This window comes from Tachypleus tridentatus, chromosome 13, assembly GCF_004210375.1.
Source record: "Tachypleus tridentatus isolate NWPU-2018 chromosome 13, ASM421037v1, whole genome shotgun sequence".
Taxonomy (NCBI): Eukaryota; Metazoa; Arthropoda; class Merostomata; order Xiphosura; family Limulidae; genus Tachypleus; species Tachypleus tridentatus.
The window spans coordinates 183,549,894-183,564,861 of NC_134837.1; the positions used below are offsets into that span (position 1 = coordinate 183,549,894).

The following is a 14,968-nucleotide window of genomic DNA, read 5'->3' on the forward strand; positions in this document are numbered from 1 at the left end:
AATATTTGGTGCCTTTCCTTGTATAGAATAAAATAATTCGTAAGATGGAAATTGAAGTTTAATATCAAATAAAGTTGTAGCAATACCGAAATATTCTTAACCGACCACATTTTGGAATATCTTTCCAATTCCATGAACACACAAAGTGTAAAAAATTAAAAATTTTATAAGTGTAAAAAAACAACAGATCTTTGAAAAAAAAATTGTCAGTAGTAATGGACACTTTAAAATGATTAATACATGTTGGAGCAAAAGCTGGAATGAATTATGATAAGACATTGGCACTGATAAACCATTAAAACATACAACCTGAAGTTTACTATATTAAGTAAATAGCTTTTAAGTTGCACATAACTACACTTGTTTTCCCCTTTCAGTGCTTCCTAACCAGCTAGAGATAGTTGTAACTAAACAGGAGTTTTGTTTGTGTAAATAGATTAACAACATGTAGGTGTTATACACAATATTGTAATGAGTTTTATTACTCAGTGGATCCTTCTGAACACTGTTAGTAAATATGTAACATCTTCTCCACTTAACAATAATGGATTTATTTCCCCAGTAACATTCCATGCAGGCTGTGTTAAGCCTAACTTCTCATACAAAAATAACAGAAATTCAAAAATTAATGTATGCCAAATCCACGAATAAAGTTCACCTCAGTCAATTACAAACTTTCTTTGCTAATCAATCAATCACAAACAAACTGATTGACTCACAAACAAATTGTACACATATGACTTCACATACATTAACTAAATGTATTTCACTAATTTTAAACTGATAAATTTTAACTAACCCAGTTTAAATTGGTGTACTGTACTTGTTTCATGAATATTTAAGATACCACTGGAGTTTTTCTACACTTCATATAATTATTATATCACGTAAAAACTTCTTTTAGCAAATATCATAAAAACATTAAGATTAGAACCTACAACAATACTGTTATACAGTTACAAGTCCAAATCTAGTAATTTATAACAAACACAGTTAAATGACCACCACCAAAGACACCAATTTTAATATAATGATTATTTTTGTGAGCTATTTGATTAAACATTAAAAACTTGAATTAATCAAAAAATAATAACAAGAAATCAAAAATCTATATTTTAATTATTGAATGGTGGAAATAATTAAAAAACATTGATTTTAATTAATTGATTATTTCTGAGATTTTACAATACACTAACTGATGTTCATAAGTAATCAACTATATTGATTCAGTTAATTGCACAACCTACAGTTACCACATCAGAAATATTTTACATAGTCTCTCCATTTATATTATTTTAAAATAACAGGAAAATATTTTTACTAGTTTATATGCTTCAAAAATAAAATATACAAATTAAAGGACAAATTATATGCTTGCATTTCTAATTTCAATAAATATACTTTCATCATAATTATTCACTTTATAATCACGACTGATTTATTAAACAACAGTCCAAATCATATTATATGATACTTCAACCTAAAGAATAAAATCTCCAAAACTGGATCATTAGTTTAGATTCAAAAAAACATTTTATAAACTTTAATACAACTTAAGTGACAAGCCAGAAATATAAACATGCACTTTAAATTAATCAAAACAAACAAAAAAGGAAAAGAAAACAACCTAGCTTTCAGTGCAAGGACATTTCTCAAGGAAGGTCTGGTTATGTTAATTTCCAAGTTATCACTTTAAGTTAATATTATTTATTTTTTGAAGTTTCTGGTGTAAGTCATAGCCAATTAAAAACCCTAATAATTTCATGAGTTCTGACATCTGTTTATTTTTTGTAGTTTAATAAGCTTCAACATTTTTGTTGCACCCTTCATTTTAGTTTCTTGAGATATTTGAAATGGATTGACTGAATTTAAAATACCATTTTTAATTTTATTATAAAAACAATAGCACATATAGAGTACACTGAAGTCATAAATGATAGCAAAATCATCTATAAATAGAAACAAAAATTGCTCTTTTTACCTCCATTAACAATGTCAGTTTCGTTGTCAATCCACCACTCCACATTTGGATCTGGAATTTGGACAAATCGTCTAAACAACGAAAAAAGAAAATAGATATTAATTTAATCACCAACTGCCTAAGAATTAAACCAAAAAACACAGAAAAAACAACCAGATAACACACCTAATAACACCTAGTTGGATGCCACTTCAGTTTACCAAAACAATATCATAAATAATAATATTGTATTGTTTTAAACTTTTAACAATAAACAATAAACAGTTTTCACTAAACTGCTTACATAACAATTTCACTGTTATATCAAACATTATAACTTGGCAATTACTGGAAGTTGAAGACAACTGATTAAACACTGGGCTCATTATTTGATTATGTTCCAACTAATCAATTATTATCATGATACTTGGATAGTTTAAATGATCAAAAATAGTAATAATCAGAAACACTAAATGAAATTAGTTAATTACAGAGGTCTGTGATGGTTTACTCTAGAAATTTTTATGTGTACACTGAATACAAAAATGACATTCATTTTTTCCCATCATATACAGATTTTTCACAAAATGTCATATGTGCTTTTACATAAGTGAATCATTTTTCTTGAAATCAGATCAAATTCTGTTATGCTTAAAATGTTAACAACTACTGGTTATGGATTTGTCTGGACCAACTTTGATGCGAGTCTAGAACCCAAACGTAACAAACAATAATAACAAATGTTTGTTGTGGTAAACAAAGTAATAATTTGATCAAAATAAGAGTTTTTTTTATCCCAATTTGTAAAAAATCATTGTGATAAAACATATTTTCAAAATCTGCATAGCTGAATTATAAAAAATCAGTTATTAAAACAGCTATTATCAAGTTTATTTATGTGATACCAATCAATATTCTTTGGTTTTTTTTTACTTTTTTGCTTGATTGAAGTAATCATCCAGCCTCCCAAGAAATAACACTGCACTTTTCTACTATTCTTTTACTTACTTTTGCACTTTACAATTTATGTTAAAATATGATCCCTTCATTCTTTACTGATGATCAAAACAAAACAAAACAAAAGGTGGGAGAAATTGGTTTATTGCAACTTTTTATAACAACCTATAAGCCTTTATGAAAGATTGTAGACTGTACTTTTTTTACAATGGCCAATAGTGTTTAATGTCCATCAGGTTCACTTTAGGTTCAAACTATGCCTATGCCTTTTCTACAATAAAAATTAAATATGGGTAGTAAACTATAGTGACAAGTTAACAGGGATAGTTCAGGATATGAAATAAGTATACTGAGAGGAGAGAAAGTGAAAGAAGGAAAAAAAAGATAACTGGAGAAAAATGGGTTAAAAATTTAAACCTAAATCTTTTGTACTGACACATGATCTAAAATATGTTTCAACTGTTTTTTATGCAAATAAACAATGTTACTTTACAATATGTTCAAATGATTTACAATTATTATATGGCATAAAATTCTGTAGTTGGACCCCAGATCAACTACAGAAAACAAAACTTAGTAATAAGACCATAGCTGGGATATATGAACTAAAACAAGCAGGGTTAAAGCTGAAAGAAAGCAGACACATTCACAAGAAGAAAGCCCTTTATCACATCCAGCATGATTCTACTATCAGGATATTATCCACATGCACACAAGTAAGGTGAAAGCAACAACTATGGAAGTACTATATGGTTTAGCCAGGAAAAGCAGAAAACAGGGTCATCAATAGGGCAATATACTGCTAAAAGTCACTGGTAACGAGAGTAAGGTAACTCTCATCAACCTCCTGCTAAGATGCCAATTTTCAAAGGAGTTGTAACTGTCTGTTGATGTAAGCTCTGGGACTGCTACCAGGCAATTAACATGTTTAAGGCACCTTTCTGTATCTTAACATTTTTAAAGGTAATGAAATCTGATCATGTGTTTGGACCATCCAACTATATAACCTCAAGTTCTTTATTAATAATAATAAAAAGTAAACAAAATAAGAGGAAAGTAAAAATTAATTTATTGCAACTTTGTGTATCAGTCTACAAGCCTACATGAAATGCTGTGAACTGTACATTTTTTAATATAGCCAATGAAGGTTAATGCTTGTAAGGTTCATTTAAAGTTCAAATTAGGCCTATGCTTTTCTAACAATAAAGAATAAACAAAGGTAGTAAATTAGAGTGATAAGTTAGCAGGGTTAAATAATACAATAGTCACATAAGTCTGTCACAGGTCAACTACAAAAAATACACCAGTCAGATTTTTCAAAGGAAAAACCTTCTAAAATCATATATATTTTCAGATTATAGATTCATTATCAAACACTTGAAAAATCATTACATGCTGTCAAATTTATTACACATTTTTTAGATCTAAAAGGTTTCACTTCTGGATCACTTTACAACTGTGCTTCAACACTATATGATATCAAATGGTAGACATACTGATTTCATTTTATATCTGTGTTTCAATACTATATATATCATATGGCAAAACATTGTTTTCACTTTATATCTGTGCTTCAATACTATCTATACATCCTAAACATCTTGTTTTACAGGGCCACCACAATGGTAATTTGATCTCTTTAACCAAGTTATGAACAGTAATTAATAGGTCTAATGTAAATCGATGTCAAATTTGTGGCCCATTTTCAAGGAATCTCTGCAGAAGTGTTTTTACAAAACATCTGAGTTCCCTTAGGGGTTTGGTGAATATTTTTTTCCTTTATGCAAACCTCTGTACTGAGATAGTTCTTTTAGTGCCACTTAGAAGACAGTGCAACAGAGGTTTAGAAAGAGTTGCATGACACACACACACACACACAGTATTGAATCTTATTATATAGATACTTCAACAAAAAATAAAATAAAGGACAGAAAAGGATATTAAATGAAACTACTATAAGATGCTTACGACATCTTTTTAAAGATGGCATCATACAGCATGGCATAGGTACACGTTTTTCTTGGTACAGCCACCAACAGTGGCTGACCAAACAGCTGATGACTGCTTGTATTATGGGTACTAGATCCTGCTGGTTTTATCCTGTTATTAAAAAATAATGAATTACAACATTTCATTTTGTACTTCTCAAATTCTAAAAAAACAAAGTGCATCTTTATGAAATTTGCTAAGCTTTTACTAAACATTAAAAATATGTTGAATACAAAAAATAGAAGTTTCAATAAAGAATTTCCACTATAGGTTTGTCTCTGAATTTACTTTAGTCAGTCTGATTCAGACTAGTCTGAATGCAAGATAATTTTGATGCTGAGAATGAAAAACAGTTTTTCATCTTTCAGTTCTTATATTTTGTTACATAGCCTCTAGGACCTCAGAAATAACTATAATGACCTTTTTTTTTATATAAATAAAAGTTAGTGTACTGTTATTTTCTCTACCCTAACAATATGTGGGCTCATCTCCTTTCAGCAACCTTGTAACCACAGAGAATAAAAATTAAACAACTATATATAATTTTTATTTCTAGAATGAATTTAGATTGTAATAATAAATTACAACTATATATCTTAAACAACCCCATATTCACAGTTTAAACTGTTTTCCATTTAATTGTTTTAAACCTATAATTTTTTGCACATTCTAAAACCAATAATTATTTTCATGATGTACTATAATTATCACCATACCTTATAAAATTACCAGACTATTTATAAAAAAATGTATAATAAGATGGTTTGGTTTGTTTTGCAACCAAAGATAGAAATATTATCACAGGTGAGGAGGGTTTTTTGTATCAAGGTTAACAGCATCCTCTCAAAGTTGAAGAGTTTACTTTGTATTTTTTCACTCTTTAAGCCATGTCTGATTGCCATAAATAGCAATAAAACACCAGTGAAAGAATTTATGGTAAACAAAGTTCCAGGTTACATCGAGCAACACCTAATTACAAATATTCTTTGTACATTCCTCAAGGTGAAAAAACTTACCTCCCAAGTTTGTGTTTTGTTATCTAACATAACTTTTTCATTTTTATATTTTAGTTGTACAAAATATATGAATAAAATAAAAAAAATAACCTAAAATACAATTAACAATTCAAACAATAAAACATAATGCCCCATAACTACTGTAATTTCTCTTGCTTTATAACTAACCCATAAAAATATTATAAATATTTCGTTACTTACTAGAACACCAACTTTGGACTTTTACTATATAATACCTGTTTGAAAAATTGTGCCTTTTACCAAACTCAATTCACATCATGATCACACAGATCACAAAACTTTTATATTGATCAGAAATAAGTAACAATTACAATAAAGCACAAGTAGATAAGTAACTTCTGAAGCATGAAGTGAAAAAGTAGGTTCTTGATTTGCACAGTGAGGTCAGTGCTCCAAAAAGTAATGGAATTTTTTAATTAATGTTACAACTTACTAGAAAACTATGATAGAAGGATATCTTATTCTCGTGATAAGTATTTTTTGTGTTCTAAAATGCACATGTGATGTTTCATGAATTATTTTTTGGACAATGAACACTGTTAGAAAAAAAAAGAAATTTCTTAGATTAGATAAAAAATTAAATGGAAAAAAATTAAGCCTAAATTTCTCCTTAAGAAATGCATATAGATTGCTGCACACTGTTGTCTTTCATACTTTTATAGTTTAACTAATGCTTATACCACTCACAAGGGAAAAATTATTGTTTTGTTAATGTAGTTAAACATGTTTCAAAGAAAATAAATAAAGCAAAAATACTGGTAGTTGTGAAAAGGTTAGAGGTCTGATGTTCTTAGAATAAATCACTGTAACTGTCTGTTATAATTTGTAATCATTCTAAACAAAAAAATATTTTTCTTTTAACTTTATTTCACATTTCTTAACTTTTCTGATTAATAATCTGTGATGATCAGAATGCCCACTTGGAGAGAAAATTATATATTTAAAAATGCCTGGTATGGGTAGAAAAGGCACTAGTAGAGGAACAAACAACGTTTTGACCTTCTTCGGTCATCGTTGTTTGCTCCTCTACTAGTGCCTTCTCTACCCATACCAGTCATTTTTAAATATATAATATTCTAATTAATGATTTCATTACAGTTAGTTTTAAGCAAAAGGAAATAAGAGATAAAGTAGATGTTTTACTGATAACCTTACTGTTCATTTAGGTTTTAGAATAAATACAAATGAAATATCAAAGCTATAAGATAAAAAAAGGTATTGTTATTTTCATAAAAACCACCTTGCACTCAGATTAACTCTTGAGGTTTAAAACTCACAGACAAATCTCAAGTAAAAATACTTCCAAAAAAATATTTTAAAAGCTGAATATCAAAAAAGTTATACTTTAAAAAAATGTATTTTTTTAACATCATCAAACTTCTAAAAAACATTTTTGTCAATGATGCAATGACTACTTATATACCTTTCAATCTCAATTCAGGGCTAATTCTAACAGTTCTAGCAAACCTAAAAATATGAATTTCTTATTGTAATGATTTCCTTCACTAAATTTAACATAAAACATAAAAACCACTTCACTCAGATGTATCAAGTTAATGAACATGCATACCGTTTCTCTCTCATGCAGACAGGCACAATCAAAGTACTAGGGTCACTAAAGCTTGAAACATTGACTTCATACCTGAAAAGTACAAAAGTTTAAATAAATAACACACCTTTAAAAGTTTTAAATAAATAGTGTACCTGTAAAAGTGTTAATAAAAAACACACTTACAAAAATACTAAATACTTACACAAAGATCTCATCTCTGTCCTGAATATTGTTGATTCCCTCATCTTGTTGGAATATCTTGTGAAGTCTGTGGTTATGTACATCTGTTACAACCAACTGTGGAGAAATAACAGACCTATTATACATACTTCTAACATCAAACTGTGTAGAAATAACACAGCCATTATATATATTTAGTTTTGAACTGCAAAGTTTGGAACAGTATAAACCAGTATAAACATGCTTTAGTCAAAGTAAGTACCATTTGCTTCAACACACTTTTGCCAACATGTAATAATGCTGTTTATGCCCCTGCTATAGAAATCAGTTTCTATGGTTAATGAACACCTGAAAGCTTCTTCTGCTGCTGCCTGGTTTTGAAAGCATTTATTATTCAAAAAGTTGTTGAAGCACTGGAAAAAATGAAAATATATAAGGAAAAGGTCCATGCAATAAAGTGGATGAAACAGAACCTTGATTCCCAATTCATTCAATTTTTGAAGTGTCATCCTTGACAAGTCCCATAATGTCGATTTTGTTGACTTTCAGTCAGCTCGTGCAGAACCCGCTTATCCAAAGTTTTGTTTTTCCAGTCACACTCGGGTGGTTGGCAATGCTTAATTTCCTTGTGCCTAGCTTTTCTATAAGCTCACAGACTGTTGTGCGAGGGTCTGTCTCAACTGCTTCCCTTAATGTGCTTTCATCTAAGAATGGCTTCCTTCCACGACCTTCATGGTCTTCAACTTTCATCTCCATGTCAAAACCTTTAGAACCAACATTAAACTGTACATTCAGTAATAAATCCATGGCCGAATGCTTGGTTGATGTTCCGTGTAGTTTCAGTAGTTTTTCGTCCAAGTTTGAAGTCGTAGAGGAAAATCGAATGAAAGTCCTTCTTGTCCATGCTGCCTTAGGGGTTGCAAAACGTACCGCGTTGGAACAGCAGACAACAAAGACACCTTGTAAGCAACAACACCAACAATAAGTTATCCAATATTCAGCTTCTAAATGTCATAGTGAGAATTCTGACATTTATTTCTGTACAACCTGAAACATGTCTGTAATAACCAAATGTGTAGAAATAACACACCTATTATACATATCTGTAACATACAACTGTAAAGAAATAACACACCTATTATACATATCTGTAACAACCTACAGTGCAGAAATAACACACCTTTTATACATATCTGTAACAACCAATGGTGGAGAAATAACACACCTATTACACATCTGTTTGCCAATCTATACTGATTGTCTTGCTGAAAGATGGATTTCCTTCACAATGAGTAGTGTTCCTTGGGAAATAATGTAAAGGATCAGAATCTGATTTACTTTTCCGAATTCAGAACAACTACAATTCTGTGTAAATCATAAAAACCATTAGGTGAGATCATGTTGGTCTATCATACTTCAATGTAAATGTTCACTATGATACTGTTACCTGCACTATCAAACTATTGTCGATTGTTGATGACCAACATGTACTTGGATTCATCTGAAAAGAAAAAACTTTAGCTTTGTTGATTCAACACATAATTTTTGCTTATATATCTGCATTAAAGCATCTGATTGGTTGGAAGTTGATCAATCAACATGACCTTACTTTAGTGCAGTTCATTTTCACACAATAAAAAAGTCCCATTCCCATAATATTTTGCCTTTTATATATCCTTTTCTCAGTCACTGTTTTCATAATTATTTCCCATACTGTGCAGGGTGGAACATAAGTGTAATTATACAGTTTTTAAATTTCTATTAGTACCTGGTACAAATAATAATTGGTTTTTGCTGTTTTTATGATATTTTCTTGAGTAAACAATCATGTAATACCAACCTGTCTGGCACTGCACATGTCCAGCAGGTGACACGTAATAAAGATTTTGCTATAGTATCTTTTTCCCTCACCCAGTATGTCATAACCAATACAGTGAAAAACCCAAAATCACAACTAAGATGAAAACAGAACCTTTCAAAATGAAACAAATACCTCTTATAAAGGTAAAGTGAAGGCTTTTTTTTAAAACAAGTTACAAAATGAGACACACGAGCTTTACCTGACATGAGGAATGTTAAAATAGTTTTTAAAAAACAATACTGGTTTTGAAATACAGAATCATGTGATAAAAATTCTTCATACCTCAGAAATATGATAATGAATGTTTCAGTAAAATGTGCTTTAGACTACAAAAAGAGATGTTACTCATACCAGGTAATCTCACATGCTGATGTCAAACAGTTTTGAAATATATTCAGTGTGTAAAATTCAAATAGAGACATGTGAATAATATGTTAACATAATACAGACAAGAGTTCTATTCTCAACAGAACAAACTTTTACAGCCATATGACTTATAAACAAGTTGCTTCACTAACAGTTCCATATTTCAGAGAATCACAGTGAAAACTCACTTTGTCAGCTGGTAAACCACTTATTTTACTGACAGCATTACGCAGATCTTGAATGGACCCCATTTTAGGAACAGTTGCTTTCACCTATGAAACAAAAGAGTATAAAATTCTAATACAATATAAAAACAAAGGTGCTTTTAAGGTTCTTAGTAGTGCATTTTAAATGTTTTTATTTACCCAGTAATTAGTATTAATTTCGCCATTCTTACAAAGAAAATGGCTACCTAACTAAAAAGTTGTTTCTAACAATTTTACTCATTTACTTCTTTTATCTATATTTCCCAGAAGTTAAATCTTGAGGTCAACACCATTTATGTTCAATAAAAGATATTCTAATAATAATATAAACTCATGAAGAGTCATTTTACCATACAAAATAATTTTGTAGCAGCTTAGACACTATAGGACACAATTTGGCTTTCAGTCAAATCAAATGCACAGTGTTAGCCACACTGACAAGAGTAAATATTTCATTCAATTTATAGTGTTTTGTCAAATGAAACAATGTACATTAAACAAATAAAGTCAAATCCTTAACATTTGTCAACTACTAAATACAAGACAAAATACATTCACTAGTACACAATAATAAAAAACAAGTCAAATTTAAAAGAAAGATTTACCACACTTTCTAAAACTTGCCATTTTGAACAAATATACAACTATTAGATATTTTCACCAAAAAATTATCTTCATGTGGAAATTTTATCCTTTTCAAAACCTAAGTCAAGTTTAGTATGTTTCAATACAATTTTCTATCAATGCAAAACTTTTTGTTGGATCTAAAGACCTAGTAGTACATATAAAGATTATCTTAAAACTATCTTTCCCCAGTCCAACAATTTGTTCTTACAGCAGAACAATGTCAAGTATAAAAAACAATGAACACGTTATTATGGTTTCAAAATCAAACATCACAACTCAAGATAATATAAAATCAATATGTTTCCATCAAGAAGTCTTCATTATTTAACCTCTTGCTACAGGTATTTTAAAGTGCACTTGTCACAGCTTTTCAGAGTTACATTAACAATTTAATTAAACTACTTTATTATCAATGTATATGAATAAACATGGCATCAAAATTTAGTTATAATTCCATAATGTTATAAATATTTTAAAAAATCCTCTATTTACCATAATAACATCTGATCTCTAGATCTCTCCATATCTAATTTAGTTACCACCCCTTGGAGTAGTAAATTATTCATAATACTTACATTAATAAGACAAAGTCTTATTTTGATATCTTTTAATCATTTTTGTTCACAGAGACAGAAACTAAAAAGTCAGAGTCCAAGCCACACCCATCATCTGCCATAAATTGGCAATAGTTTTCCCTCATGTTTTACACTGGATTATTTATAACCAATTGAAAGCCAAATTTTTAATCTCACAAATATATATTATGTTATATTGTTTTCTGTATAGTGTATTTTTTATTTTGTCCCTCTGGTGTTTATATCAACAAGCTGAAGGTAATATTTAAACTAATACCATAGTTAGAAACCTGCACAAATCAAGACAGTTTTAGGACATTGTCTCCTTTGCACATGTTGTTATTCCATATTCTTAGGTGCACTATTTAAGTATATAAAAATTATTTAGTGTACTAGTACTATTAGTATAAAAGGGTTGGCTTAAATTTTGTTGACAATTCCTAACAGATAGAATAGCTCACATGAAAGTCAATAAAACTGTATCCAAATCTTTCAAAATAACTGCAGGAGTGCCCCAATGATCCATCCTTTCTCCACTCCTGTATATTATTTTTGTCAGCGATATATACCTTTTCCCAGTTTAATGTACACTTACAATTTACAATATGCAGACAACATTGCTATCTAGAGTACTTTCAGAAACCCACTAATGGCCATGCCTCACGTTCCAGAAACACTAAATGTCTCGAACTGGAGCAACAAGTGGAGTGGTTTGAAATCCAACAAAAACACAAACAATCACCTTTTACAGGAAATTAAAAGAGAAAAAGAAAAAATCTCACACGGAAATATGCCCATTAACATAAGCAAACACATCACATTCCTTGGCATCACTTTCAACTCAAGACTAACATGGAAAAAACATGTTAACAACATATACTCATCCATAAAAAAATGCATTTCCCATTTAATGACTAACTAGCAAACACTCAAACTGCTCACCAGAGACCATTATCCAAATATACAAGGTTTACATCCATCCGTTAATAGAATATGGATGTCAAGTCACATACGAGGGTTGTTGAAAAAATACGCGGACTGACGTCATAAAACAAAATGTACTTTATTTAGAAGTTACAGATCTGGGACCCCTTCAAAGTACTCTCCTCCCCAACACACACACTTATCCCAACAGTGTTTCCACTTGTTGAAACAGTCCTGGTACGCTTCTTTTGTAATGTCCTCCAGCTCCTTCATCGCATTTGCCTTAATCTCGGGAATCGTCTCAAATCTTCTTCCTTTCAAGGGTCTTTTGAGTTTGGGGAACAAGAAAAAATGCAAGGAGCAAGGTCAGGTGAGTAGGGGGGGAAGAACAGTGATTGAGTGTTTGGCCAAAAACACACGAGTTCTGAGGCACAAATTTTGCAGCAACATGGTGCATCTTCAATTTTTCGGTCAAAATCTCGTAACAAGATCCAACTGATATCCCACACTCTTCAGCAAGCTCCCTGACAGTCAGACGTCGATTTGCCCACACCAGGGTGTTGATTTTGTCGACGTGTGGGTCGTCAGTTGACGTGGAAGGACGTCCAGGACGCTCATCATCTTCAATGGACTGTCGACTACCCTTAAAATGTTCATGCCACTTGAAACATGCCATACGCTTCATAGCAACATTACCGTAAGCCGTGTTAAGCATAGCAAAAGTTTCAGTTGCAGATTTTCCAACTTTAACAAAAAATTTCACAGTAAGTCCTTGCTCCTTCAGGTCATTCATTCTGAAATCCGCCAAACGAAAAAATCGCACTTCACTTAAAACCACGTAGCTAATACACAAATGAAAATATCTGCAATCGGGAAATGGCATCGTAATCAGCTGATCTGTGCAAACCTAGTGACACCAAGCGGATTCCCCTGGAACCAACTGGAGCCGCGCAATTCAAACAGTCCTCGTATTGTTTTAACAGACTCGTATAATATGTCAAATAACACACTACAGAAAATCCAAGTATAACAAAATAAAATACTAAGAGCAACATACAGACTACCATCATACACACCAGTAAACTATATACACCAAATCAGTAACTTACCAACTCTTAAAAACAGACTAATAGAAATGTCATACAAATATTATTTAAAAGAAGAACACAGAAACAAACTAACTGCATCACTATGTAAATTAGCCAGTGCATTGACAAAATACATTTCACAATATAACATATTTCAGCAATCACACAACAAAGTACATAAAACATAAACCTCATGACCATAATATGTACTTCTTTTTCAGATCTCGAGCACAGGACAGGTAAATCTTTTGGCACCTGTCCTGTGAAAGTAGGTTTTCTAGGGGCACTCCTGTTTCCCCCCACAGCCAAATCTCAGGCACTGGATCTTTAGATCCCAGCCAGGGCAACATTATTGCCCAGCCTGAAACAAGTCATCTCGCATTGATATTTACTTTGACATCTGCTGGTTGAGTTCTGGCCTGGCTGGCCTCTCCGGTGCTCCCTTTGTTTTGCTCACCAGTTAATTATATTATGACCAACCTCACATCTTCACCTTAAAAAAGTCAAAATAAAATAAAGGCAAAAACCCCATGTAAATTTCAATAACTTTTCACGTGAGGGGACGAAGAGAAACCACAACGTTCCTGACCAGACTTCTCTCTCTCTGAACTAAACCCCTGCCACATTCGTTTACATTCATCGACAATCCACAGCAATAAGACGAGAGAATCACAAGTGATATACTTTTTTTATTTATATTCTTTATTAATTATTATAAAAAATAAAATAAAGTGTAATAATTAGAAATATAATCAGATTATATCAGATAAGATAATGAAAAAAAATATGTCAAGAGGTTAGCTCGAGAACAGCTCATACTTCACATAATTTTAAAGGGTAATGTCAGTTAAGCATCAGCACTTTTCTTATTCTGGGGCAGAATTATTAGTTAGTAACTATAACTACATGTATACCATTACAAGTGTTAAGCTGTTCAGAATGAACAACTGTTGCTTCCCCTCGCGATTTGCAATTATTGTAGAAAGGATAATTTAGATTGATTTATTTATCGTGGTTACAAGATCGTTCAAACTGAATGAACGAATATATTTAGGGTAGAGAAAGTAACAAAAAAAAGTAGTTTTATTGATACACAAAGTAACAAAAAAACATTTTATATTTATGTAGTAGGCTTTAGAGATAATGCAAAAGAAATTTGACAATTCTGCAAATGAAAAAAGTATTTTTAATCTGAACATTATTCTACTTTCAAATCAGTCAACTCTGATCTTATGTATTCACAAAATTTTAATAAAAATACTTTATTAAAAATATATCTCACTTTTGTGTTCCAAAAAAGATTCATGTTTGTTGAAAGCTTACCAAATTTTGGGAAGATACACAAAACATAATTAAAGGTATAGTACAGAAATTTTGTTGGTCAGAAGGTTGATGTAATTAATCGGTACCGTACAGGTTCATTAGCAGATTAAACAACACAGGGAATTACTTCTGAACTATCATAGTTTGAAATAACGACCAGTTTAAAAAATTACCATTTAATTCTTGAAACTAAATTTTAATGGTTTCAGTTTTAAAAAATTCAGGATAAATCCATGTGAAAATACTTATTTAAATGAAATAATCTATAACAGAAATCACACAAAGCAATATGTTCATAATAAACACTAAAAAGTGTATAGGAT

The 14,968-nt window shown here is 30.8% G+C and overlaps 1 protein-coding gene across 1 annotated transcript in view; it reads right to left on the minus strand.

Moving 5' to 3' along the window:
* The window catches only part of LOC143240650 (ubiquitin carboxyl-terminal hydrolase 4-like), a 70,898-nt gene that overhangs the window by 24,282 nt on the left and 31,648 nt on the right, over nt 1–14,968 (minus strand). Inside the window, exons 12-16 of the mRNA XM_076483420.1 lie at nt 10,091–10,174; nt 7,698–7,792; nt 7,514–7,585; nt 4,886–5,017; nt 1,982–2,052 (exon numbers count right to left, since the gene is read on the minus strand). Of these exons, the coding sequence (XP_076339535.1) occupies nt 1,982–2,052; nt 4,886–5,017; nt 7,514–7,585; nt 7,698–7,792; nt 10,091–10,174 (454 nt within the window). The remainder of the gene's footprint in view (nt 1–1,981; nt 2,053–4,885; nt 5,018–7,513; nt 7,586–7,697; nt 7,793–10,090; nt 10,175–14,968) is intronic.